Raw genomic sequence first — 25,440 nt, forward strand, 5'->3', positions numbered from 1 at the left:
CTACCAGGCTCATGGAATCTGTCACCAAGGAAGCAAACTGAACTTCTAAAATGTCTGTTCTTTCCTCTCAACCTCCCTATCTGCTATTATCTGTTTTTATCTGAACCACGAAGCAGTTATTTTTGGTTTTTGTTTGTTTTGCTCTCTGTCTGACCCAATTCCCCGCCCCCCCCGCCCCCACCCCAACCCATGTTCCTTGCAGATATATCTGGTGATAGCTTTGTTCAGTGAACAGTTCCTCTATCTAAATTACTTTAGGCAGTTAGTGGCAGAATGTCAAAGTTTATTCCTGAGTCTTTTGGGCTTTGATTGTTTTCAGCTCCAAACAATCCACATTCCAGAGACATTTTGGGGTAGCAAATTTTGCTCCCATTAAAAATCATCACTAGTAAAAGGGTTGTGGGAGGTAGAGAAAGTAGAAACTAATAATTAAAATGACTAAGTTTTTGGAGTTACTCAGGTTTCCTTCCTTTTGTTTGCTAAGCTGAATGATACACCACTTCATTCTTCTACCCCAGTCTGGCTCAGATATGCAAGTAAAACACATTGCTTACGATGCAGATGAAATGTGAAAGCATTACGTTAAGCGAAAGGAACCAGAAACAAAAAGCTACACGTTATGTGATTCTACGTACATGAAGCACATATGATAGAAGAATCCATAAAGACTGAAAGTGGACTTGAAGTTGACAGGGGTGAGGGAGGGGAAATGGGAAGTGTATGTTAATGGGCCCTGGTTTCTTTCGGGGGTGAAGGAAATGTCCTGGAATAACATAGTTATGTTTCACAAATCATATTTGGATATTACTAAAAACGGCTGAATTATATATTTTAAGGGGGTGACCTTTATGGTATGTCACTTTTATTTTAATAAAACTATTATTTAAAAAAAAAAAAAGAGCCATTGATTGTGTTCTAGGAAATGCTCCATAATAATTAATTTTTATTTAAAGAAAATTTGATTAACACATGTATACATGCAACATGGTTATGCCATCTTATACACATACAACACTTACGTTCCCTTAAATTCCCAATGTGCTCAAAAGCAATCTCGTGTCATTCTGCTGCCTCATATGAGGTCTCAGGACAGCCATGTCCTCAGACATGGAAGTTTATCAAAAAAGATGGTCACAAAACGTGACTATTCATGGGGCTCTCAGGTAAAGGAAAGGCTTCAGAGGGGAAGAGAACGGGGATGGGAGGAAACTGTAAATGAGGGACCCCGTGCAAACATCATAGAAGCTCACAGTTCCATCGTCGTAATCCAGAAACACCCCAACCCTACCCAGAGGCCTCTTCACATACTGAATTAACGCTGGGGAGTTGGTGGAGAGAATATAATGATTGTTCACCTTCGTCGAAAATAGAAGAAATGCTTCCACAGAATTATTAATGATGTCAGTAACATTTGTCAAGACATCTTCACAAACTCCCAGGACCCAGTTCGGGGAGTGGCTCACATCCACCTCCCAGTAATGCCTCCCGGAGGTGAAGGCCTCGGCTCCCCACACCGCAAATCCCTCCGCCCTCTGGGGCTCTGCGGCCTCGCCGTGATGGTCACCTCCAGATGTCACACGTGCATCCTCGTCAGAAAGGCTCACGTTTGGAATGGTCGTTTTCAGACTCACAATGTTATCCACTGCAGAAAGAGCAAAAGTCAGGTCAGCGATGGGCTTTCCATGTCCTAAGAGGCAAAGGCTCTCCACCCAATGAAACTGCATTTTCCCTTCTCCAAGCAAATACAAAAACGAAGGGAGCAAAGAGTTCAGACTGACTCTTCTATGAAGAACAAGAGTTATTACTACCTCTACAGCACGGAGAAACCCTTCAAATCTTACAGAAAGAGAAAACAAAAGTCCAGACATATGACAAACTGTGTGAAGACTGATGTAATGTCAATCTCTAGATAGTTTGTTTCAGGACACACTGAAAAATTTTTTCTTTAGAAAACTTTTCTTGTGTCCTTTGTCTTTAATACTATTCAATATAAGACAGCAGTTTGCTATTATGTGGGTATTTATTGGGCTACAGTATCTACCTATTAAATTTGCAAAGGTCAAAAACTTTGATACAAATCCATAAATGAATAGTTTGGAAGCTTGTGAAAAGAATGTTCTGGCTAAGCAAGTTCACATATCTCCTGCCTTTCCGTTGTTTTGAGATTGATCTAATGGCATTAAAATCATTCTGCTTACACTAATTATAGTCCTTTTTGGTCAAATCTTCCTAATTTTAGAAATAAATATTCTTTGTAGAATGCATGATAAATGCACTTGTAATACAGAACCAATTAAAAGCACCAGGGCTATCCTCAAGCTTTCCAGAGTGAAATAAAGTGAATAAACACAATGCTGACTGCTACTCTGAGAACTACATACTTTCTCTCTGTAACCACAGAACCAAGCTGATTGCCCTCCTCCTGCTCTGCCTATGTCAAATGTAACTAAACATGTGTCTGGATTTGCATTCTCAGTGAACTATAGGATACAAAGTTCAGTCTTGATCTCTGTAACATAACTATGCAGGCAGAAAAGATGTAACAATTTTTTAAAGTCAGGTACTATCTTCATGTCAGAAAAAATAAAATGAAAATAAAAGAGGGCTCCTTCGCAAGAAGCACTAATGAAACTGAGGCCTGATCACCAAAGGGCTGAGTCTCACCTCTGAAGGTGTTCAGCATGTCTAAGGTTCCAGCGATGGGCCAGGAAGTGAGCTCCGGGTTCACTGGCTGAGGCTTCTGCATCTGTACCAGCTCAGCCCTGTGAAGAATGACATCAGTTATACTTCAGGGCCAAAGGGTAACACAGCCGTTACCAACAAAGCAATTTTTTAATTCAAGATATTTCAACAGAATTCTCCATTTTTGGTGAAGAGGGTACATATTATATTCTAAACTCCTGGGAATATAATACATGTTCCTTTATTTTTTTCCCTAAATATAAATTATACCAAATTTCAACTTTCCTATTCATCTTAGATATTATTTCATTTGTGAAGTTGTTAAGGTTCATTCAGTGCCTCCGTTCCACCTCCAGGAATGCAGAGACACTGGGCATTTTACAGACAGCAGAAAATTCAGGCAAAGCCTTTGGGACTTCAGTCAGCAAGTAGTCACCAAGCATACATTCATTAAAAGGAAGAGTGCACTGAGCCAGACAGCTTTGCTCTTGTCAGCCAGTAATAGAATCCAGTGCCAGCCTGGCTACCCTGGTCCTCAAGCTCTCACTTCCCAGTGGCACCGGGAAGCTGTTCCCTCTGAGGTCCTGCCTACAAGGGGGCGTGCTGGTGAACAGGCTGAGTCCTTTTACCACTCCTAGGAACAAAATCACAGGCCCCCTTCCCATTCTTAGTGAGTCTCCCTCTTTCCTGTCTTTTTCATCTTCCCGCTCACTGGGACAGGTGTTTCCTCTGTGACACCTTAGAAAAACTCCCTACGTTTTACTGTGGTGAAGCTGGAGAGGATGGGGTGAGTGTGTAGAACAAGGACAGAATATTGAATGGTTTTTACGTGTATTTGAATTCAGTCAAATGAGAAGGAAATTTCTGAGACCAAGGAATAGAAGACCTTGGGGTTTTTTGGTATGAAATAGAAAATATATACAAGATCTTATGGTAGCTCACAGAGAAAAAAATGTGACAATGAATATATATATATGTTCATGTATAACTGAAAAATTGTGCTCTACACTGGAATTTGACACAACATTGTAAAATGATTATAAATCAATAAAAAATGTTTAAAAATAAAATAGAAAATATTAATATTAATAACTCAAAAGATGGGCAATCTGCCATTCACATCCTAGGGTTCCACACCTGTGAATTCAACCATAGACTGAATCTGTGAATTCTGAATGGAAAATATTAAAAAAAAAAATCCAGAAGTCCCAAAAAGTAAAACTTGAAAACAGTGCACATGAGGCGACTATTTACATAGCATTTAATTTCCATTATATTAGGTGTTATAAGTGGTCTAGAAATTATTTAAAGTGTATGGGAGGATGTTTGTAAATTATATGCAATTACTTTGCCATTTTGTATAAGGAATTGTGCATCTTGAAATTTGGGGGGTGGGGTGGGGGCTGGAACCAGTTCCCCATGGTGCCAAGGGACAAATGCACATCCACTTCATCGAAAAGACGACAATTTTCTCAGAAACTAAAAATCATTAACGTAAACTCACCTTTCCATTGCATTTCGGAAGTCCTGCAATGAAAACAAGTAAGATCGTGTTAATCATGAGAGCTCTGTCCTTTTGCCTCTTTAGTATTCTTGTTGTTCAGTAAGGTACTTTTTCCTTAGTTCCCCTTTAAGAAAGTCAGGCTATATTAATAAAAGGAGCTAAATTCAAAGCCTATGACAGGCTTCCTCAGGGTGCATTAAGGAAGGAAGAAGGTCAGGAAAGGGCTGTGTAATGAGGCAATAGCCTCCAGGTTCCCAAGCACTCATTGCCCAGCCCTATTCCCAAGGAGAGATCTCACCATTTACAATAACAGTTAAAACAAAACAGGGAATCATCAAAAACTAATTATAGAACGCATTGAAATTGACCAATTCTAAAAATCTTGCCTACACAAGGAGCAAAACTTCAAAGTCTTCAGCAGTTGTGGGATAAGAGAGAGTGACAACAGATTAGGGAAACATATATTGAGACCTTCTCCCACAAGGTTAATGCTCCCCTGGTCACAGAGTTTTGCTGATTTTGGAAAATCTAATGTGGATCGTACTTCTGATTACACTGAAATAATTTTGTCCTACGTCAGCTACTAAAAGGGAAGACTCTCCCAAAGATTACCAGGATATGAGGGGGTAAGAGATCAGAGCATCCTCCCTTATGTGGGAGTAACTGTATATGCAGCAACATCATGGTGACATTGCCCAGAAAAGTGTTTCTGCCTCTGAGAATGGGCTCTCCCTTCTCACCTGGAGCAGCTCCACATCAGGCTTGTGGCACACCTCCGTCAGCTCTCTGTACATTTCTTTCAGACTTTCCTTCTGTTGAGCCATTCTGAATACACTCTCCTTGAGTTGGTCGGAAGTCTCCTTGGCTTCCTTCTCCAGCGCCTCCAGATGGACTTGCTCCTCCTCCTGGAGAAATAGATGCATCTTCTGATATTGAGCTCGAATGGTCACCTTCCTCAAGGACACATAGTTCTGCAGAGATGGTGGATGAAAAAGAGTTACGCATCCTCACTCTCAAAGGAGAGCTTCAAATGCGACTTCCCTAATGGCATCAAGAAAGATCTTGACAAACTTTCTGCTTCACACCTGAAAGCGTCTTGAATACTTGCTGGTCCTTTCTGTCCATCCTTTGTCTATGTTCCTAGTCTCTTTCCCAGTTTAAATCAAGCCATCAAGGGGCCCCAGGCTCCCTCCCTGGGATGCTTCTTCAGGGTTCTTATCCCATCAAATATTTTCTCTCTTACCTGAATCTTCTCTTCCTTTTGTTCCTTTACCTGATTTTTCTAAATATTTTTAAAAATCAGGTAAACTCCATATTGTAAAGTTTAAAAAAAATTCTCTTGTTTCTCCTCTAGCCCTTTCCTCTCCTTCACAGCCACACAAGTGCCATGTTGTCTTTTACTCCATGTCTGTTAAGTTTATCCCAGCCACCAAAATACTTCTCATGACCTGATTGCCCATAGTATAGCATTCTTTGAGTTTGCCTGTATTGACCTGTATATTTGTGATTACTGATCGGTCCTTTGAAGCCACTAGTTTTCCAGGGAAGAGACTTGGTAACTTGAATTTAGCTGAAAGTCTAAGCCAGAATTATATCGATCTCCATACCAAAAAAAGAAAAAAAAGAACATTTTCATTCTTACCTCAAATGACTGGATTTTGTCAGTTTCCTGATTCAGATTGTTTTGCATTTCTTGATTCATTTTCCATAAAGAGCCCATTCTCTTTAGAAGTTTCTCCTGCAAAGTAGAAACTTTGGGCTTTAGTGACTCAGAAGTTGACACTGTAAATTTCACCCCCTTATTTATTAGCAAAGGCTCATAAATTGAGAAAAAGAGTAATCTTGAGTCAGAATGGGGTGGTCTGATTTTTCCACATTAATCTAATCTGACTCTAATATTTCAAATACCGAAAGTGATTGGAATGTATACTAGCAAATTGAGGGAAATCCACAGATAAGAAAATCCATTTCCTAGGAAACTGAGACTCAGCCTTTGATATAAACTGACTAAGGAAGCATCGAGCTTACATCCGAATCCAGTGTTCCTGGTGCTGCCACCTGCCCCAGGATGCAGCAGTCCCACATATTTGGACCGCTGGTCAACAACATTGCAACAATACACTTATATCATGGGATTCACATTGAACAATCCCCACCTCCACTGTCTCCATTCCCATCAGCTTCATTATCATTCTCTTCTTTTTCTCCTGTTTGGGAGCCTGTGGACTCCACATAGCTTTAGAAGCATCACCTACCCTGTATTCGTCAGCAGCCCATCGTAGTGGATAGTGGCTGTGAGCCCCATGTTCTGGGGATTCAGAGCAGGACACACAGAGCAGGGTCTTGTCCACCTCACAGAAGAGCCCCTTCGCTTCTTGGTGTGTCGCACAGATCTGCTGCTCAGAGCTGCTGATGTGGTTAGCTCTAGCCTGTCTGGCAAGGGAAGCCAGCCTCTTGAGAACAATATTGGTTTTAAACTCCAGCTTCTCTGACACTGCCCTGCACTCAGGGCAGCTCAGTGGGGTTAGGGCTTCCTCCCAGCAGAGGTGCAGGCAGGGACTGCAAAAGCTGTGCCCGCAGTCTGTGGTGACAGGATCTATGAAATAGTTCATACAGATGGAGCAGATAAGCTCATTCTGGAAGGCTTGCATGAAGCCTCCTGAATCCATGCTTCTATAAATTAACAAGAAAGAGAGAGTAAGAGAGAAAGTCATTCTTCTACTCTTATTAAAACAAAAAATCCTTTAGACAAAGTCTTGTGAGATTTACCTATTTGCCTATCCCCAGAACAAACCTAGAAACGGTGAATACAGACAGGTTGGGTTTCTGCTATGAAACAATGATAAAATAAGAGAGCCCTTTGCAACTTTTTGCTTAAGGTAAACCATGTTCTCAATCACACTGAAGTTACTTGGAAAACTTTAAAGATTAGAGCAGAGAGTAAAAGAGGGTGATAAAAGGAACATCAGAGCACACTCACATTTTCAACTGCTGATTGTTCCAGCGACAATGATAATCAGCAAAAATGAATCAATAGTTAAAAAAAAATTAGAATAAACACTGGGATATTCTCTCTATACTAGAATATCCAGAGGTGAAGTCAATGGAAGCGTGACGGTGTCCTCTTTGTTTCTGATATTTCCCCACGTGACCAATGCCACCTGGGAGTTTCTACCAGTTGGTTAGATCTATTCTGAACACTTTTCAAATCTAGACTACAAACTGACGGCTTTAAACAGATAGCAAATAAGACTTTACAACAAGGTGTTCTAATTAATCCAACCCATTTAACGCTTGGGTTAATCTGCACAAAGACCATGAAATGTGATATTGAACATTTTTGGTGTTTTATGAATTTTGTGTATGTGCATATATATATATATATGAAATTTCTTTTAAAAACCTAAAAACATCTAGTAACCCATAAGGTAATAGAATAAAAAGGATTAAGTAACTTAATATTACAAATATCAGCATATTTTAATTGTTCTAGTTACGGATATTTTCAACATTGATGTCATTTTTTAATAAAAAAAAAACTAAGAAAACTACTTGTTTGTTTGGACAAGACTCAAGCAGGCCAACAGGAAAATTAAAATTATTGGGATAAGAGAAATCAGGCATGGAGATATTTACAATCAATTCTGTGTTCACCAGAGTCTCCTGCGAGCGGTCTCAGCTCTGGAAGGCTGGACGTCTGGAAGTCTGTGGATGTCAGGGTCAACGAGAACTCTCCGATGCCCGGCCGCAGCAAACTCCCTCAGTCTACGCTGAAGAAGTAGTGACCGCTGGACAAAGGCGCTTTATAAAGCGTTAGACTCACCTAAGGCCACACCTACATCTTGAGATTGAGTCCTGTCTTCAAAGGGGATTGGAAAACACTGATTGGATCACTCAGAAAGATGTGCAAGCGGGTGATTAGGTTATAGGAAACAACACCTGGGGAATAAGACCCTAAAAGAATGTAGACTTCGGGTTTTTTCATTGAAGTGTGATAAGTTTACAATTTTGTGTCAATTTCTGGTGTGCAGCACAGTGAATATAGACTTCTTTTAGGGTAAACGGAAGAAGGTGACTGGGCACAAGTTGTTTGAAAATACATTTTAACGGAAGCCATGCTTTCATGAAATGACTTTTTATTCTACAAGCAATGGCATCACAATTTTTCAAATTTATTTTCCTATTCTACTTTTAACATTTGTAATAGCCAACGAAGTCTCTAGCCATTGTTTATTTGATTATGCCCAATAATAAAACATTCACTGAAATAACTGGACACATCGGCACTGTATACCTTTCTCATAAAAAAAGTGTAACTAGGCACTCAAATGTGGTTTCAATAATTGTATAGTAATTGTATATATAATAATTTGTTGAATTAACTTTCCTAGTTAATTGATATATTTAATATCAATGGGTATATTTATATTAAATATTAATATAATGTAGTAATTATTTGCATAATAATTATGTCTAATAAAATGCATAAAGAAAATTGTTGTTTTATTAAGGTATAATTGACATATAATGTTATATAAGTTTCAGGTATACAACATAAACATATACATATACAACATTAAAAAGTGGGTATTTTTATATATTGTGAAGTAATCACCACAATAAGTCTAGTTAACATTTGTCATGGTACATAGTTATAAATTCTTTTTCTTGTGATGAGAATTTAGGATCTAGTATCTTAGAATCTTTCAAATATGCAATAAAGTATTATTAACTATGGCCACCATACTGAGCATTCTGTGGGATGTTATTTTTAGCACAGGTGCCAGACTACCTGTATTTTGCTGACACTTATCACAGTTCAACAAATTACCCATGATTAGATATTAGATGTTTCATTAAGTTATCTAATGTTTGGGGATTTAGGTCTTATTTTTATAACATAGGAAAATAATCTAACCTTGCTAGAAATTGAAAAAGTGAAAATGTCAATAAAAGTCACATTTTAAAAAATTACCAAAATGAAAAAAATGATAGCCGTGCAAGCCAGCATATGCTAGAAAGAGGAAAAGTAGCTGGCCTCTTACTCCAAGCGTAGGACTGTAAATTAATGTAAGCCTCACTTGACCAGCAATTGTACTTCAATAATGTGTCCTCAGGATATTAAGGAAAGGAAAGGAAGCAGTCTATATACTACTAAGGTATATGGAGATGTGTACATGAGGGCTTTTCCTGACATTTCATTCTCGGAAAATTGCGCCAAATGTTTCTTCACATGTTACATATCATCTACATAAGCACGTAGAGGAAGAGCTTTCTAACCTCGTTTTTCTGTGGACATTAAGTGGTTGGGGGTATAGTGCTGTTAAATGATGCTCTTTCTTAGAGGGCTTTCTCCAACATTTGCAAGCTCCATTGTTCCCTGGATTAGTGATTATTTCACACAGCATTCTAAACTTGTATAAACCAGACTCTGTGGTCTCATCCCTACCTCAAATAATAAATACAGTAATTAATCAGTTGCTACCCTTCCTATGTTTTACTAAATATCATAATAACTTCTCGATTACCCTAACCCCCAGCAACCTAGTCTTCAAAGGTGAGACAAAATCTGGAGATTATAGACTAGTGGGAAAGCAAATGCATATATATAGAAGTAAAAAATGTGTAACATCTCTAATGAGGAAGAGAAATCTGCCGTGTACAGATTGGAGAAGACAACAGACAGCACCTGGCTGAACCTGCCATTCTTCGCCCCCTCATCCTTCCATGGGGAAAGCCCCCTGAAAACACATTTATTAAAATGACTTGAGCCCCTGGGATGGCCAACACTGAGCCTGCCAAAAAGCAGAAAAGAACCACGCCCACTCCTGTGTGCTAATTCTGCAACAGTTAACCAATGTGACTTCACCAGTGTTTACAGGCTTAACTTGATTAAAAAAAAAAAAAAACTTAATATGAACACGAATGTAAAAATGGGCAGTTAAATTGTCTCCAGAAGCTATACGTTGTAACAAATTTATTGACGCATTCTCCTTTAGACATAAAGACTAGGGAAAAGCAAGCTTGCAGTTCTGACGGAGAGCTAGACATCTGGTAGACAGCACAGTGGAACTATTAAGATGGGTCTCACGGGCATGGTCCGGACTCGGGTTGGCTGCCTGCTACTGCTGTCTTCTCCTCTTAGCTTGCTGATGCTTGTCATAGTTGAAGCCAGGTTCTAGAAACAGAGGTCAAAGTTCATTCAGGTGGAGGGACCTTTTTTATTTGAGAGAGGTGAATCAATGAATTAACGTCTTTCATTTTGGCTACCTATGGACTAGTTAATAATACCTGATGAGGTTCTTTCTTAGCAGAAAACCATCCAGTTTTCCACTGTTGAGTCCGATGCTAGCTGGAAGATTTTTTTTATGTGTTCTTTATTAAGTGCCTGAAATGCTCTCATTCCCAGCTTGCTAAGCCTTTTGATAAAATCATGAATGAAACTCAGATTGTGTCAAATGCTCTTTTTGTGACTATTGATTTGATGTGATTTTCCTTTTTTAGCCTGTTAGTATGATCATTACATCAACTGATTTTCATTATTCAATCTGTTGAGTTTGTGACTTTTTTCACTTAAATGGGAGATTCACTTCTGATCTTACACGTTGCAGTGGTTTGTTTATCATCATTGCTGCATTTTACCCTGTAACCATATCACACTTCAGTTCTACTGTTGGTGTTGCATTTGTGTTGCTAAAGATTTCGCCTGTTACTTGGAATGCTGCTGTGAATACTCCTGTACGTGTCTTTTTGTGAACACGTGTTCCCATTTCTGTTGAGTGTACGCTTCCCTGTGTCATTAGGCGGGTATATGCCCAGCCACAGAAGATACTACTAAACCACACTTCAAAGTGGTTGTACAGAAGGGTATTAAAATCCCAACATTTGCATATCCTCATCAACAAGTAGTAGTTTCAGGTATTATTATTTTTTAACATATTGTTTGACATATTGGTATTATTTAAAAATTGTAATTTTGATTAGTGGATGGGATGAGAGAGGGACCTGTTGCATAAAACAATACTATTGAATGTAATGCTTCCTGTGACCTCTGGCATGGGACTTTTTATACCCAGAAACAGATTGACCCCCCTGGCAGGTTCAGTATCCCAGGCAGGGAATAAGGTTGAATCCCACATGCCCTACTGGGAGAAGTTAAATATCCTTTCCCAGCTCATCGTGTCTTCCTGCAGCCACTCAGTGGGAGACACTGGCACTATTCATGTTGTGGATGTTGCTGCTGGACTGTTTGTGTTGGTTATGATTTATAAAAAGAGAAAATCATCACCTGCAGAATCTAGCCCTGACTCATGGTCACTGGAGGCTTCTGAAGTTGGTAAAGGATCAGGCTGTCAATGAAGCAAATAGCATAAACTTCTCATATATTAAAAAATTTAAGGTTAACTCCAATGAGTCTCACACATTTTTTTTTTCTTTATCCCTAATTCTGAGTTATTTGATTATGCTGTGCCTGTTACTCCATCTAGGATGGAAACAAAAATCCAGATGAATGTTTGTCTCCTAATTTTCTCACCTTCAGACAAGTTTGAGGAACACAAAGCCATATCATCTACAGGGGAAAGAAATATCTCATGAAACTATGTAGACTTCAATCCTGAGTTACTTTTTAGCTTTTTCTGGGAAGGCTCTGTAAATGGTATTTTCTCCGGGAACTTTGTCATGTTGGGAGCAAGCATAGACTTCTCTTTAGATATTTGGCTTCTACGATAATTAAATCACAGAATAATTGTGTTTTCTGTTTCTCTCTCTGTTTTTCTTTTTCTCTGTCTCTGTCTCTCTCTCTGTCACACACACACACACACAGACACACACACACAGATGTCTAGATGGAAAGGACACAAAATAATCATAAATCTTAGACTTTGATTTTGTTATCTGATGTTTTAAGGGGGAGAGGATGAAGGAGAAGAATCTGATATTTTTTTTCATTCATTTCCATGGGTTCTTCCCGCTAGTTTATTTATAACAACACATTTCAGATCTTACTCTTGGTCCATAGAAATAAGTGTCAAATTCTTACCAAAGAGGTGAACAGACAGGAAGATCCAATACAAAATTCTTTTATAGGTAGTTTATTCAGCTATCATGGTGTGTTCAACGTTTCGGATTTCCACCTCTCATCCGACCTTGTCCAAGCTCTCCGCTCAGCTCACATAAGTAAATATTGCTGGTGGCAGAGTCCAGCATGAGCACATTTGCAAATCTCCTCTTGTGGGTCAAATTATCCCCCATATTATGGGAGATTCTGATGTGTCACCTGAAAGGAGAGGACCTAGAGAAGAGAGGGAAGCAAAGTAACTGGCAGCTAAGATAGTTGAAGCCCTTGGGGTGGGCGCATGAAACTTGTACACGGTCAACAGTGCCTCCAATCAGGCTATTTCTCAAAATGAGGGGGGTTTTTTGTGGGAGGAGGGACAGGGGGATGGAAGGCTGGGCAACGAACAGTGTTTCATATCTCACTGTGGACTTCAGGATATTTTTTGCAATAGAACTGCAAAGATATCTACAATGATCATTTTCTCAAGAAGCTCACATTTAAGTAGAAATTTTAACTCCATTGTTGTATGTGCAGAAGCACACAAAAAATGAAGCAATGCCAGAGATAAACTTATTACTTTCAATCTGTAATTTCCAAGAGAAGAGAATACTGAAGATAAAAATTTTGGAATCCTATGAAATACGTCACGATTTTAGCCATGGATTTATATGAGAAGAGCAGATTTGTGATTACTGAACAGTCGATGTAGTAGAAATAGTGTTTAAAGGTTTCCTTTCTAGTATCCTTCCTTGAATTAAGCATCATTGTCTATCACTGATTAAATAGGGAAATGTTTTGAGAAGGCTGAATAGGATGCAAAGCCAGCCAAGATAAAAAACAAACAAAAGAAAAACCCTTAAGAGATTGTTGCCGGAAACTTAACAGACAATATCATTATTTCTTTCACAAAAACATCTATGATTTATTTTGGTCAATTATATAATATAAACTCATAATATGATCATTAATTCCACAACATATCATCAATATCTTAATTCTGCATATATATTGAATAATAGAATGAGAGTGTATGAGATAATGTGCAGGGTACTAGGAAAAGGGACAGACTCAGAGAAGAACCAGCAACAGCTATTGTTACGTGCACTTATAGATGGAAAGAAAAAGCAATACTGTATTACCAAAAAGGGAGGAAAAAAAAAAAAACCCTCAGAGGGATGAATTTTGTGAAGAACTCAATGAAAAGTATAAAATTTCAGAGAATTTTAGTTCCGATGAGGTAGACAAGATCCATAAAACTGTAGAAGGCTACTCTGCCAGGGCCGTGAGGGGATTATTGGGCAATTTGACAGCACTGGGCTGACAAATGGATGGTGAGTGACTCCTCTTCCTGAGGAAAGAAACATCAAGGAAGTGATGCACGCAAAGTCAGACAGATAATCAAGTATACTGGGTGGTAATGAGTCGCTGTGATTAGGACTAAAACATGGTTCCTTAAATGCAGATATGAAATTCATTTTCAGGGAGTTCACTTATTTTGGAAACAACAACTCGGCGGATTACAAACGTGAACTCAAGGCATGACTTTTTATGAGATCGGATTATGGCAATTGGATTAAGTAAGTTTCAAACGGTTTTCTATGTTTTCAACTCTGCAAAAATCTAATCACTTATACCTTTTCAAAGATTTGATAATTGAATCACCTGGAGGAAATGGGTGTGGTCTTCAGAGAATATATAAAACCTCTAGCAAAGAGCCAAGTTCATTCTTCTCAAGCCCCTGTTTGGAGTTGGCCCAGCTGTGAAGACTTCTGAAAGCTCCCAACACTGGGAGGTGAGCTCCTCACCCTTGCACTGAATTTAGCAGAGTTACTTATGAACAAGAGTGAACATCTCATGAACGGTTCCCAAAGGTGAGTCCCGATCAATGTACAGTGCCTTTCTGCTATTTTCACTTTAAAGTGAAACTTTACTGGTAATCTTGGACACTAGAGCTAAGTCGTTTTATTTTTTTATCAGTAGTATCTATATGTGAGTACTGGATCAATCATTTATTCAATGTGTGATTTTTAGACAAGGTACTTATTTTATCCGCAAGTAAATGTCAAATAACCTCATTGTAAAATGTTGGTAAAGAAGGAAAATTAGTTAATAATAGCGTTCAGAAGATTAAAAGAGTTAATGCATGTAAAAGGAAGGAATCTAATGCCTAGAAATGGTAAATAACACATATTAGCTTCTCCTATTACCATTTTAATGTTATCATTATCATTACATCATCAGTCTAGAAATGATTATGTTCATAATGAAGTCTTGGCCAGCTTCTAGCCCACTCTACACAGGGCTTACCTATATACTCTCCCTGGTCTTCAAAACTATCTCCTTGTTTGAGGACTATTTGAGTCCATGGCTTCAATGTTTTATATCACTGATAATTTTGTGGCCACTGATCAGAAGTCCTTAACTCCCCTCTCAAAAGTTTTTCTCTGTAAATGTATCTATGCACCTTCCCTTCATTGTTACTCATTTTTAAGAGGTAACTTAAAGCTGATTTTATACTTGTTCAATTAAGCAATTGTTTACTTTCTGTCCATTTTGGACCAAAAATAACTTCTCAACCATGTAAATATGTAGCCTCTCCCATTCAGTTGCTCACAGGCAGGGAATATAACAGTTACCATATAATTAAAGAAAATGTTTACTCACAATGTATGATAAGGTAAAGTCTGTCTCCTTTAAACTAAATAAGCAGTTTAACGTGACATGATGTGACAGGAATGAGTTAACAGTCTTAGGGCTGATACTGGCTTTCCAAATGTTTCTCACGTCCATTGATGATTCCCTACCAAATATATTATTAATCGTGATGTTTGTGAAATGATTTTTCTATTTCCTTGATTCCTCTTGCATTTATTGGCAGTCTCACAGTTGGTTAGTTTGTTGCCTCGATGACATTATCAAAGACCCAGGTCTTCTGTTTCTCTGTCACCCTCAGGCTGTAGGCTTTGGTGTCTAGGCAAGTGCACTTTCTGGTCACAAAATGACAGCCCCATGACTCACCTTCAAGTACTATGTGGAAGAATATGAGACAGTTGACTCTTATTTTTCTTTTAATGAGCCAAAAAAAAAAAAACTTTGACAAAATCCTTCTAATAATATTTTCTTCAAATCTTATTGGCCAAGTAGGGTCTAATGGCCATATAAACTAGCAGAACACATAAACCAGCAGAGGTATAAACAGGATTATTTTAGGTGGAATATGACCAAAACTCTGTGGCCAGGGATTGTTTTGGAACTGCACTAGAGAGCTGAAACTCTGATGGGAAAGCTGTGTTTGACCTGGCAGTAGGCTGTCTGAATATCATGAGGACGCTCCGTTGCTCAGCATCCTCTTTGTTAAATGCAGTGCATAGCCTGTCCTGCTGTACACACAAGCCCATTGGTATGAAGGGGAAGTAAATAATTCTCATTCCCTTTGGTATGTTTAATGGTTTTGAAAAGAAACTTCTTTTAATGCTCATGACAACATAATGTTCTCTTTCTTTTCTTCTCTCTCCTCAGAAACATGAGTGCCGACAGCTTCCAGGATGACTTCACCTGTTCCGTATGCTTTAAGCATTTCATTGACCCAGTCACTCTAGGCTGTGGGCACAGCTTTTGTATGCCTTGTCTCTGCATCGGCTGGGAGGAAGCCCAGGATCCCCCTCGCTGCCCTGTGTGCAGGGCAACGTCCCATCCAGTAAATTTGAAAACCAATATCATTTTGAAGACACGGGTGTTCCTTGCCAGGAGGACAAGCCCCTGTGAATTACCCAGCTCTGCAAAACAGACATGTGAGATACACATGAGTACGAAGAGCTTCTTCTGTGAGGTGACCAAGGATGCGCTGTGCTTACCCTGCTGCCAGTCGAAGGCGCACGTGACTCATGGGCACTGCTCCATTGAGTGGATGGCTGAGGAATACCGGGTAAGCAGTGGCTGAGAGAGGAGTTGCAATCTGGGGGACTCTATCTGAGAGCGAATGCAATTGAAGTGAGAATAATTATTCTCCGTTCATGTAAAATATAAAGCAGATCCTAACTGGTACTACGTGCCAGGGACTATTATTGAAGAAAGGATGGTCCCAATCTTAAACACTTTAGTTTTTACATCTTAAAATCTTACAAATCGAGTTGACATTGATGATGATCATGACTAGGATTGGGATAATTCAGTATGAGACTAAGGTGGACAAATCTGGTAATTTCAGTGACTTTGGTCACTATAACCATGATCGCAACAAGCCTAATGTAACAATCTCTACTTAGAAACACTGTCTTTTAGCTAAAGTAACAGAGTAGTGGGAGATGAAAACTAGCAGCAGAGCAACTCTAATCTGAGACAATAGTCACTTAATGCAAATTGGCTAGGTGGAATAAAGGACGAGGGCCAGTTTCCTCTATGGAGAAGCACCCATTGCCACTATAAGTCTAGTCTGTGGACAGAAACATGCTACACACTAGGTAACTTGGCTTAACAGTGAAAATAAATTGGTCCTTTGCCATCTTTAGTTATTATTTATCTGATATTTCCTGCCATTCTTCCACTCGGATTTAAAATTGTCAATATCACCTTATCTGATAATAACATGTTTGGTTCCTTTGCAGCAAAAACTTCTGAAGCAGATGCGGTCTGTGTGGGAAAAGACACAAGAAAATAAAAGAAATCTAAACAGAGAAACTAGCAAAGTCAGGATGTGGGAGGTAAGCAAGAAATTCTGTTTCATTCAGCACCGGCTTGGGACACATGCTGATCATTCAGTAAGTTCTTGAACTAAAAATCATAATGTTTATCATCCTCTAGGAGTGGGTAACCACCAGTGGAAGGCTCTCATCTAATCATGTACAACGAAGTATGTCCCTTTGTTAGGATTTCTTTCTAAAAATCAAAATACCACGCTAAAAGAGCTTATTTCCTGTGTAACACCATAACACACCAACGGATATAGAAAAATCAGAATTATCAAGGGATACTGTACTTAGTGAATGAGATAAACCCAAGGTTTTTCCAAAGCAAAATCTTTGAAAATTCAGGAAGACATTAGCTGGCTACTCGGTAAAGGGCAATTTGAAGTCAGAAATACATGGGGATGTCGGGCAGGTTGTGACAGTTGAACACTAGAAACTATAGGAATCATCAAGTTAGAATTCTACAAAGTTCATGTTGGTTGTCACATGTATAATAAGAGGCGCAGGGCTGAGAGGTATGGCTGGAATGTAGGATAGTTCAGGTCAAAATGTGACCTAAATACATGGCTGATGAATTTAGGTCTACATTTGTTGATTAAAAAATGTGGATTGAGCATCACAAAGACAAGAGTGAAATTAAAGTACATTTATACCCTCAAAGAAGTAAAGATTTAATGATGGAAAGGTAAAAAGCAAGCACTTCTTCCCATTAAGAAGGAAATTTGAATGGGGCTGTATGAATGGCAAAGAGATGTAACAAAATCAACCCAATTATTTAAAGGTGACGTACTTGGGTTATAATTTGCACTATTTTTCTTTGAAATGTTGAGTGGTTGCTGTGCCCTTTAGCACAGTAACTGTTCTAAGCTAATGTAGAAACAGACAAAAGGAATAGATTTCTTTGTACTCAAGGAGCTCAGAAAGTAATGCGGGAGGTGAATTAACACGTCTAAATATAACATCTGTGGTGTGACCCATTGTGATGAGTGCTTTTGAGAAAAATACGGCAGTAAAGGCAAATAAGAAAAGTAATTTGACAAAACTGAATTTTACATACGATGAGAAAAGACTCACTATGGAAGATCACTTTTGGACATAAGGGTAGAAATCGAGGCAGGTGTCTATTTGGGGAAAGGGCTTTTTAGGAAGAGATAACTAAATCCACCACGTCTCAGACTAAATTTATGCTTCTTCCACGCCACACTTCCCTTTGTTTCTCCATTGTGCAGACCCTGATATGAAGGAGAATGAGAGAGCATGAAGAAATTGGAAGTCAGACCTGAAAGTTGAGGAATCCTTAAAGGAACGTTCAGGGATACACTGACTACAGACAATGGGAAATGATCAGATTCAGGGATATTCTTTACAGTTGAGAAATGTCAGAAAATAGGACTTATGTGATGTATAATGTTAAGAGGATAAACTTTAAAAACTGAGACCCAGTTTCTGCTTTGAGGTTTGAGCATCACTGAGGATAGAAACAAAGAAGGAAGTGCTGGCTTGGGTTAAGAAAATTTTCATTTGAGAAATGTTGCTCTTTGAGTCTCTGGGAGATATCCTAACAGAAATAGGTTGTAGGCAACTGGGTGAGTGAGGTTGGTGCTTATGTGAAAGAGTTGGTCTGGGCAGGGATATTGAAAAATTGTCCAGGAGAGTTTTTAAAAGAAAAGAGTAAAATTTCCACCTGGAAAGATAACTGGAGGACTTTCTGTGTTCATGGGTCCAGCTGGGAAAGAGGAGCAGGTGGAAGAAAATTGACAGAGGGAAACGGGGGTGGGGGGGTTGACTGACCCAGGGTGGACAGGCTTTCTAGAAGGAAGGACTGGTGTGAGATGAAGAGATTAGGAACTTGCGTATTAAGAAATGTGTGGATTCAGCAAGGGAGGTTCTTGATATGATGAATGTGGTTTCATTAAAGTGCTGGGAATTGAAGATGGTTCATTGCTTTGATGAAAGATTGAGAGTTTCATAAATGAGTTCAGTGACTGTACACTTGTGATTCAAAAATCTGCTCCTTGGAGATAAAGACGACAGCACAAGAACCAAATGGAGACATCAGGTCAATGGTGGATGTTTTGTTTTGCTTCAAACAATGGGGGCCACTACTTTAAAAAGTGGAGAGGAAAGAAGGAAGAGAGAAAGTGAAAAAAAGAAAAAGAGAAAGAAGATGGAAATTAAGACCGGAAGTTGGCTGTCTATTGACCCGTGTCTCAGGCTAGGGTGGAAGTCAGCTAAGACGTGGAGGGTGAAGCCTCGGTCAGAAAGAGTCAAGCTGCACTCACGCACACAAGGTTCTGGTCCACGTGCAGTTTGTGGACCTGGAACTAAGTATTACAGAAAGGGCTTATCTAATTCTATTTGCTATTTTTTCCTAAAAGGAAAGAGTCAGCCTGTAGATAAAATATCTGAGGATAAGACAGACTAGATAGATTTAAGAATTGGAGTTCTTTGTATATTATCCAACACAACTATTAAATCACAAGCACCTATTTTCAAGAAAATGTGGATATTTGAGGCAAAGTAGTTAGAGTCAAGATTTTGACTGCAGATGCAATGAAATTTTAAAAAATGAGGATAGTTTAAAAAGGAGTTCCAAAATTTCTGTTTATAATGAATGTACCAACATTTCTAAATATCAGAGGACAAATAGTAGCTACTAGGCTGGATGAAATCTCCCAGACTATATGACCTAATTAATTCACGGTCACTCTAGGGTTATGTGACTCTGTGGAGGAAGATGATCTTTGCAGAATATTGGAAGATGTGCCCCTTGGGCGACCACGAAGAGACACGTTATTTAGAGAGAATAGAGGAGGAAAGCAAGGAGATTTTTCAACAACTTAAGGAAAGTCAACACAATATGGATGTGAAGGGGCAACTCTTAAGAGGGATATACGAGGAGCTGAAGGAATTGTGCCGCAGACCAGACATGGACCTGCTCCAGGTAAGGACTGAGGAACGCAGAGTCGTGTGGTTCTCAGATAATGTCCACCTTCTCTTTGCCTTCCATCATGTGTGGGAAAGACGCTCTCTGAAGCTGTGGTACAAGAGTTTGATGGGTCTGGGTATTGCTAAGGACCGAGGGCCATCCCTGCCATATACAAGAATAACAAAACTTTGTGGAGAAGTAGGTTAAATTAATCCTAGACAATGCTTCTTAAATTCTCCTAATACACGTTAGATTACTGAACAAAGAGGCTTCCTTGAAGAGAGATAGATTTGTATCTGGTCCCAGCAGTAATGAGAAATTGGGGAATCTCTGCAGCTCATTTCCCCTTCCCATTCTCATGTACAATTTGCTGAAATTTGGGTTCACCCACCCTTGGGAATAAGAAACTAAGTTTCCACTCTGAATTTTGTGAAAAGTGCTAAGACTTGACCTTCTCTGTTTTTCTCTCTACAGGGTTTTGAAACCGTGTTGGAAAAGTAAGTTTGCCCTCCTTTTCAAGTTTTGAGAATTGAATCTGTGATCAGTCAGTTGATGTTGAAACGGGAGCACAAGTTATCATGATGTAGAACCTCCTTCGTAATGTATTTATGTTTCCCTTTCTCAAAAGTTAGAGTTTCTTTCATTGTTTTGCCTCAGGTGGAGTGGGGGAGGGGGCTTATGCAGGGTTCTGTGCAAAGGTGGCATGAAAACAACTCTCATTCCTGATTAGACATGCAAACACAGTGAGCATGTGCCCAAAGTCCTGACACGATTATGTGCAAGAATTAGGGGTTTCAGAGAAGCCTAAGGTGGATGCAGGGAGAGCCCAGGCATAAAGAGGGCCATCGGGGGTTGGGTTTCCAGGTGTCGCATGTGGCACCTTAAAAAGGAAAGATCCTAGGGTGCACCTTGTGAACGGGGTCCTGGGAAGCAGGGCCACTGTCCCGGCAGAGCTCCTCTGCCCCAGCTGTGGTCACGCAGACACCGAGCATTTCAGTGGTGACTAGTGTGGATTACAGATCAAATTGCCTTTCTTCAAAGTCCTTCATTTCAAACCATTTTGCATAGATAGGCAAGTGGTTGAGAAGAATCAGATTCAGTCACGATGAACCTGAATTGGATGCTGCGATTGCTGTGTTAGGAGACAGGACGGGATTTTATTTTTCATGAAATAAGTTGTAATTTGCTTCAGTCCCCACTTGGTGGCGTCACCCTCATGGCCCTGAACCTAATTATGAGGCTTTCAATGAAGCGTCTTGGGAGGGATGCATATCTAATCATTGTCATGAAAACTTTGAGCTCAAAAAGAGTAACTAAGTGTTCTTCTTGCAGGAGTGAGTCAGCGCAGCTGCACATGCCCCAGCCTCTAGTCCCAGAGTTCGGTTCATGTCCCAGGCCCGGACTGATAAACTGGCTCGACCAATTCCAAGGTAACAGGCAGCCGCTGGGTGACAGAGCTGCACATTCTCCTCTGTTAGTTTCCCGTGGGTTACCCTTCCCCATCGCTCTGTCTGTGGGCTCTTTGCTGGAACTTTTATAACCAAAGTTACCTTTATAGAAGAATAATATATATGTTACCTGAGGGGAAAAGCCGCTTATGATAGATTATAAACAGGTTTCTGGACGGTAAACAATAGGGAAGATAAGCCTGCAGCTCACAGGGGTGCAGTGTTGACTGTTCACATGGAGCAGGAATCTGCATGCACATTCAGTACATTTCAGGTTCTAGGTGAGTTATCACTGCTTGTGAGATGCTTGGAGAGTTTTAACTTGATTTATTAAACTCTCTGTAATACATCCACTTTACAAAGAACACATTTTATTCACATGATATAAAAATACATTATGATCAATTTTATTAAAAACATAATAAGAAATTTTATACACAGTTCATGTGCAACATTGGCAAAGTAAGCTGACAACTCATTTCATTAGATTTCTCCCTCTTCTTTTCAAGGGATGCTGGCAGAAAATTCTCACAAAGGAACCACTTCAAAAAATGTGAATTTTTCTTTCATTATATTTTAGCTTTGCAGGCTTTAGGGGAAAGTCCTTACGTTAGGAAAAGAAAAGCTCCTTAGGAGTTATTATTACTATTATTTTTCTTGTTGTATGTTTTCTGAGGAGGTGGGCAGGCTACTTTTGTTTCTGATTGTGAAGTTTTAATTAAATGCCAATTTCAAATGTTCCAGGGAAAATCATGGCTAAAACTTAGCAATATGCCTCTTCTTTATGTATATTTTTAAAAATCATGATTTTTTTTTCCATCTTGTCTCATTAAAATCTTCTTTTTATGAGGACAGACCAGTAACCCTGGACTTTCTAGATCTCTCTTGCTATTCTGTCTCCTACTTCTAGTAATGAGCTAGGAAACCCAGACACTATGTAAAGCTCACGTCCATCGTAAATTTATGATACCATTAATACAATTTCCCCTTCTTCTTGCAGTGTATGTTGCCTTGGATAATGAAACAGTCACTTGTCAAGTCCCTCTGTTTGAAGATCTGAGACGTCTGCTGTCTGATCGTCCTGATGTCGCCAACAATCCAACAAGATCTAAATATTTTCTTGCGTGGGGAGCTGAGTCATTCACTTCCGGTCAACACTACTGGGAAGTGGATGTGGCAGACTGTGCTAACTGGGCGATTGGATTTTGTAATGATTCTTGGACAAGGAAGAATGACATGGTGGTTGACTCGGAAGGAATTTTTCTCCTTTTTTGTATCAAAGAGAATAATCAGTGCCATCTCTTTACCTCCTCCCCACTATTACCTCAATATGTCAAAAGGCCTCTCGGCCATGTGGGGGTGTTCCTGGATTATGAAGGTGGTGTAGTGAGCTTTGTCAATGTGGCCAGGAGTTCCCTCATTTGTAGTTTTCTCTCATGCTCCTTCTCGTCTCCTCTCAAGCCTTTTCTTTGCTCTGGACACCCATGATTGGGGACAAGTCAGAAATTCGACCACAGGCGTCAGGATGTCAATGACTGGGATCACTAAGTTAGTGCCTGCTTGATTTTCTTTAACCTCACTTTCCTTTGTGAGATGTACTGATTGATTTTAAAGGGTTGATATGTTAAGTGTATAAATTTGTTTCCATTTTCTTTAAATAAAAATAATCTCTCTTGGAACACTGTGCCCTCTTTATTCTATGTCTTGGTGTTTTGCTTGATTTTGAGGGTGGCTGGAGATAAAAGAAGACCTGGGCTTGTTACCCCAGTTTAATGGGTTAAGGCAAGAGCACAGGTTCCTTCTCACGGGCAGACTTGGAATTCCCTTCTCCTCGCTGTGCCTCTTACAAATCATGGCCCTTCAAGTCTCAGTTTTAAAATCTCCTTTATGGTATTATTGCTAAACCTTCTGGACTAAACGAGGCCATCTTGTTGTAGGGACTCACCACATCTGACACTTTTCTTTTTAAAACTCAGAACCTACTATTGGCCTTTCCATCTAGGTGACTTGTTAGAAGAAGGTTCATGTCTACGGCATGTACAGATAAATTCCAAACAAGTAGCAGAGACCTACCTGCTGGAAATGTATCTGTTTGAGTAAATTAAGAGATGTACAAGGTCATGTACAAAAACATGCTATTCCACTGTTAAAAGGCTCATTAAATGTAAGGGTAATCAGATGGAAAAACGGCGGATACTACCTAACAGAAGCGTGAAATAGGCTAGCTTCAGAATTCATGGGCTGGACAAATTCTCCATTACAGACAGAAAATAGGAATGCAATCATATCTTAACAGAATGACACTGATAGAGAAAATAGAACTGCATCTTCAGAAATTTCAGACATTTTAATGAAGAAACCTGTAGTCACAGCTATTTGGAGTTGTCACTAGCTTAGACAGTAAAATTTTTGTGGTTTAAAGGAAAGAGTACTCCATTAAAAAAAAATGCTTTTAAAATGTTTCTAAAGTTAATCAAACCTTAAAAGTTTCAATGTCACAGGGCATGACCACCATGTGACCCACATCTACCATACGATCCAGCAATTTCCCTTCTGGGTATTTATTTGAGGGGACAAAAACACTAACTGGAAAAGATGTATGCACCCCAGTGTTCACTGCAGTGGGTATGATTCCCTGTGCCCCTTTACCCCAAGTTGGTTGGGCGTTTTTCCCCCTCCTGTGTCGCAGAGGCATGTGCTGAAGGACTCAGTGCAGGAACTGCAGGACGACGGCTACCTGTGTTCGCAAGATTCAAATCCACACACTTCTCCAGGTGTGTAGGCTAGTTTTCCCCAGGGAGTAGGGGAGAGCGGCGAGGACCTCAGAAAGTAGGACACAGAGCAGAACTGAGAAGAAAAACAACACCAGCTGTGGGATTTCAGAGATGCAGGCACAAATCAGGCTTCCACACGCCACACACACCGCCTGTGACGGTATCATTAGTTTATGTGGACTTTTTTGCAAAAGTACATTTATACTATAAATATATTCCTTAAATGTGCCTTTTTCACTACATAAATACATCATGTAACTTGTTCCATATTAGTACCTACAGAGAATGTCTTCTTTTCAACCTCTACTGAATATTGCATTGTATGCGTGAAACAGTTTCCTTGACCATTTAATTATTGACAGTTATTTTTAGTAAGTTTTTAGTCTTATTTTAGGACATTTTTTAGATGTATAGAAAAGTTGCAGAGGTAGTTCCAAAAGGATATAGCACTCACCCAGTTTTAATTTTCTTTAATGCTATTTTCTTGCATTTTCATGGTATGTTTGTCAAAACTAAGAACCCAGATTGGGACATTCTACTCCTAATCTCCAGATTTTACTCAGATTTCACTTGTTTTTCTGCTAAAGTCCTATTCCGGCTCCAGAATGCAATCTATATACCACACTGCAGTAAATGGGCATGACTCCTTACTGTCCTCTCTGTTTTTCATTGGTTTTCATGAACTTCACATTTTTGAGAAGTACTGGTCAGGCATTTTTGTGTATGTCCTCAATTTTGAGTTTTCTTATATTTGTATAACTAGACTGGGCTTATAAACTATTGGGAGGAAGACCACAGTGGTGACGCGCCCTACTCTTCACATCAAGTCAGAGTCCCAACATGACATCACTGGTGACATTAACCTTGATCACTTGGTCATGGAACTCTGAGCCCGATTTCTTCACTGAAAGTTACGTTTCACTTTCCCTACTTTATTTTGTGCAGTCAAGTCACTGAAGGTAGACCACCCTCAGAGGAAAGTCGGTGAATATATAGGTTTTTGAATTTCTTCAAGAAGAATACACTTAACACATTTTTATAGGTTTCCCAATAATTAGCATTATCAGAAATGCTTAGTAAATATCGTTTACATTCTTCTTTGTGTTATATACTGGGTGGGTGAGGGGCAGAAGTAATCTCCATGCTGGCAACATGTATTCTTACATTGAAGTCCTGCTTTAAATTTCAAAAATCCACCAATTAATAAAATAAAGCACTTTATTCATGACAAAAAGTATTTAAACAAGTCTCAGGAAACAGATTTCCATGTTTTCAAAGACATTTATTAAACACCCTAACTGATAAACTTTCCAAGTTCTTTGGTAAATTAAAAATAAAAATCCTTGATATCCAGAAACT

The 25,440-nt window shown here is 39.3% G+C and overlaps 2 protein-coding genes across 2 annotated transcripts; one reads left to right on the forward strand and one right to left on the reverse strand.

Moving 5' to 3' along the window:
* Nucleotides 1-1,148: 1,148 nt before the first annotated feature.
* Nucleotides 1,149-6,855, reverse strand: LOC105083601 (tripartite motif-containing protein 64-like). The gene is made up of 6 exons (XM_010973507.1): nt 6,442-6,855; nt 5,829-5,924; nt 4,882-5,157; nt 4,187-4,209; nt 2,665-2,786; nt 1,149-1,642 (listed from the first exon to the last, which is right to left on the reverse strand). Exons 1-6 carry the CDS (start codon nt 6,853-6,855, stop codon nt 1,149-1,151), a joined length of 1,425 nt encoding a protein of 474 aa, XP_010971809.1.
* Nucleotides 6,856-7,808: 953 nt separating this feature from the next.
* Nucleotides 7,809-22,795, forward strand: LOC105083600 (tripartite motif-containing protein 43-like). The gene is made up of 7 exons (XM_045509083.1): nt 7,809-7,984; nt 15,765-16,170; nt 16,850-16,945; nt 19,644-19,874; nt 20,334-20,356; nt 21,192-21,289; nt 22,308-22,795. The coding sequence occupies exons 1-7, from the start codon at nt 7,809-7,811 to the stop codon at nt 22,793-22,795; spliced, it is 1,518 nt and encodes a 505-aa protein (XP_045365039.1).
* Nucleotides 22,796-25,440: the final 2,645 nt, after the last annotated feature.

This window comes from Camelus bactrianus, chromosome 10 (assembly GCF_048773025.1).
Source record: "Camelus bactrianus isolate YW-2024 breed Bactrian camel chromosome 10, ASM4877302v1, whole genome shotgun sequence".
In the NCBI taxonomy this organism is placed as follows: Eukaryota; Metazoa; Chordata; class Mammalia; order Artiodactyla; family Camelidae; genus Camelus; species Camelus bactrianus.

Bases quoted from the DNA above. Each gene is read 5' to 3' on its own strand.
- LOC105083601 (XM_010973507.1), bottom strand. From the start codon at position 6,855: ATGGATTCAGGAGGCTTCATGCAAGCCTTCCAGAATGAGCTTATCTGC. The intron at 4,210-4,881 runs GCAATGTCACCA...TTTTCATTGCAG, and splicing joins AGGCAGAAACACTTTTCTGG to GACTTCCGAAATGCAATGGA. The intron at 2,787-4,186 runs GTGAGTTTACGT...TTGGCCCTGAAG, and splicing joins TTCCGAAATGCAATGGAAAG to TATAACTGATGTCATTCTTC.
- LOC105083600 (XM_045509083.1), top strand. From the start codon at position 7,809: ATGGAGATATTTACAATCAATTCTGTGTTCACCAGAGTCTCCTGCGAG. The intron at 19,875-20,333 runs GTAAGGACTGAG...TTCTCTCTACAG, and splicing joins CAGACATGGACCTGCTCCAG to GGTTTTGAAACCGTGTTGGA. The intron at 21,290-22,307 runs GTAACAGGCAGC...TTCTTCTTGCAG, and splicing joins CTGGCTCGACCAATTCCAAG to TGTATGTTGCCTTGGATAAT.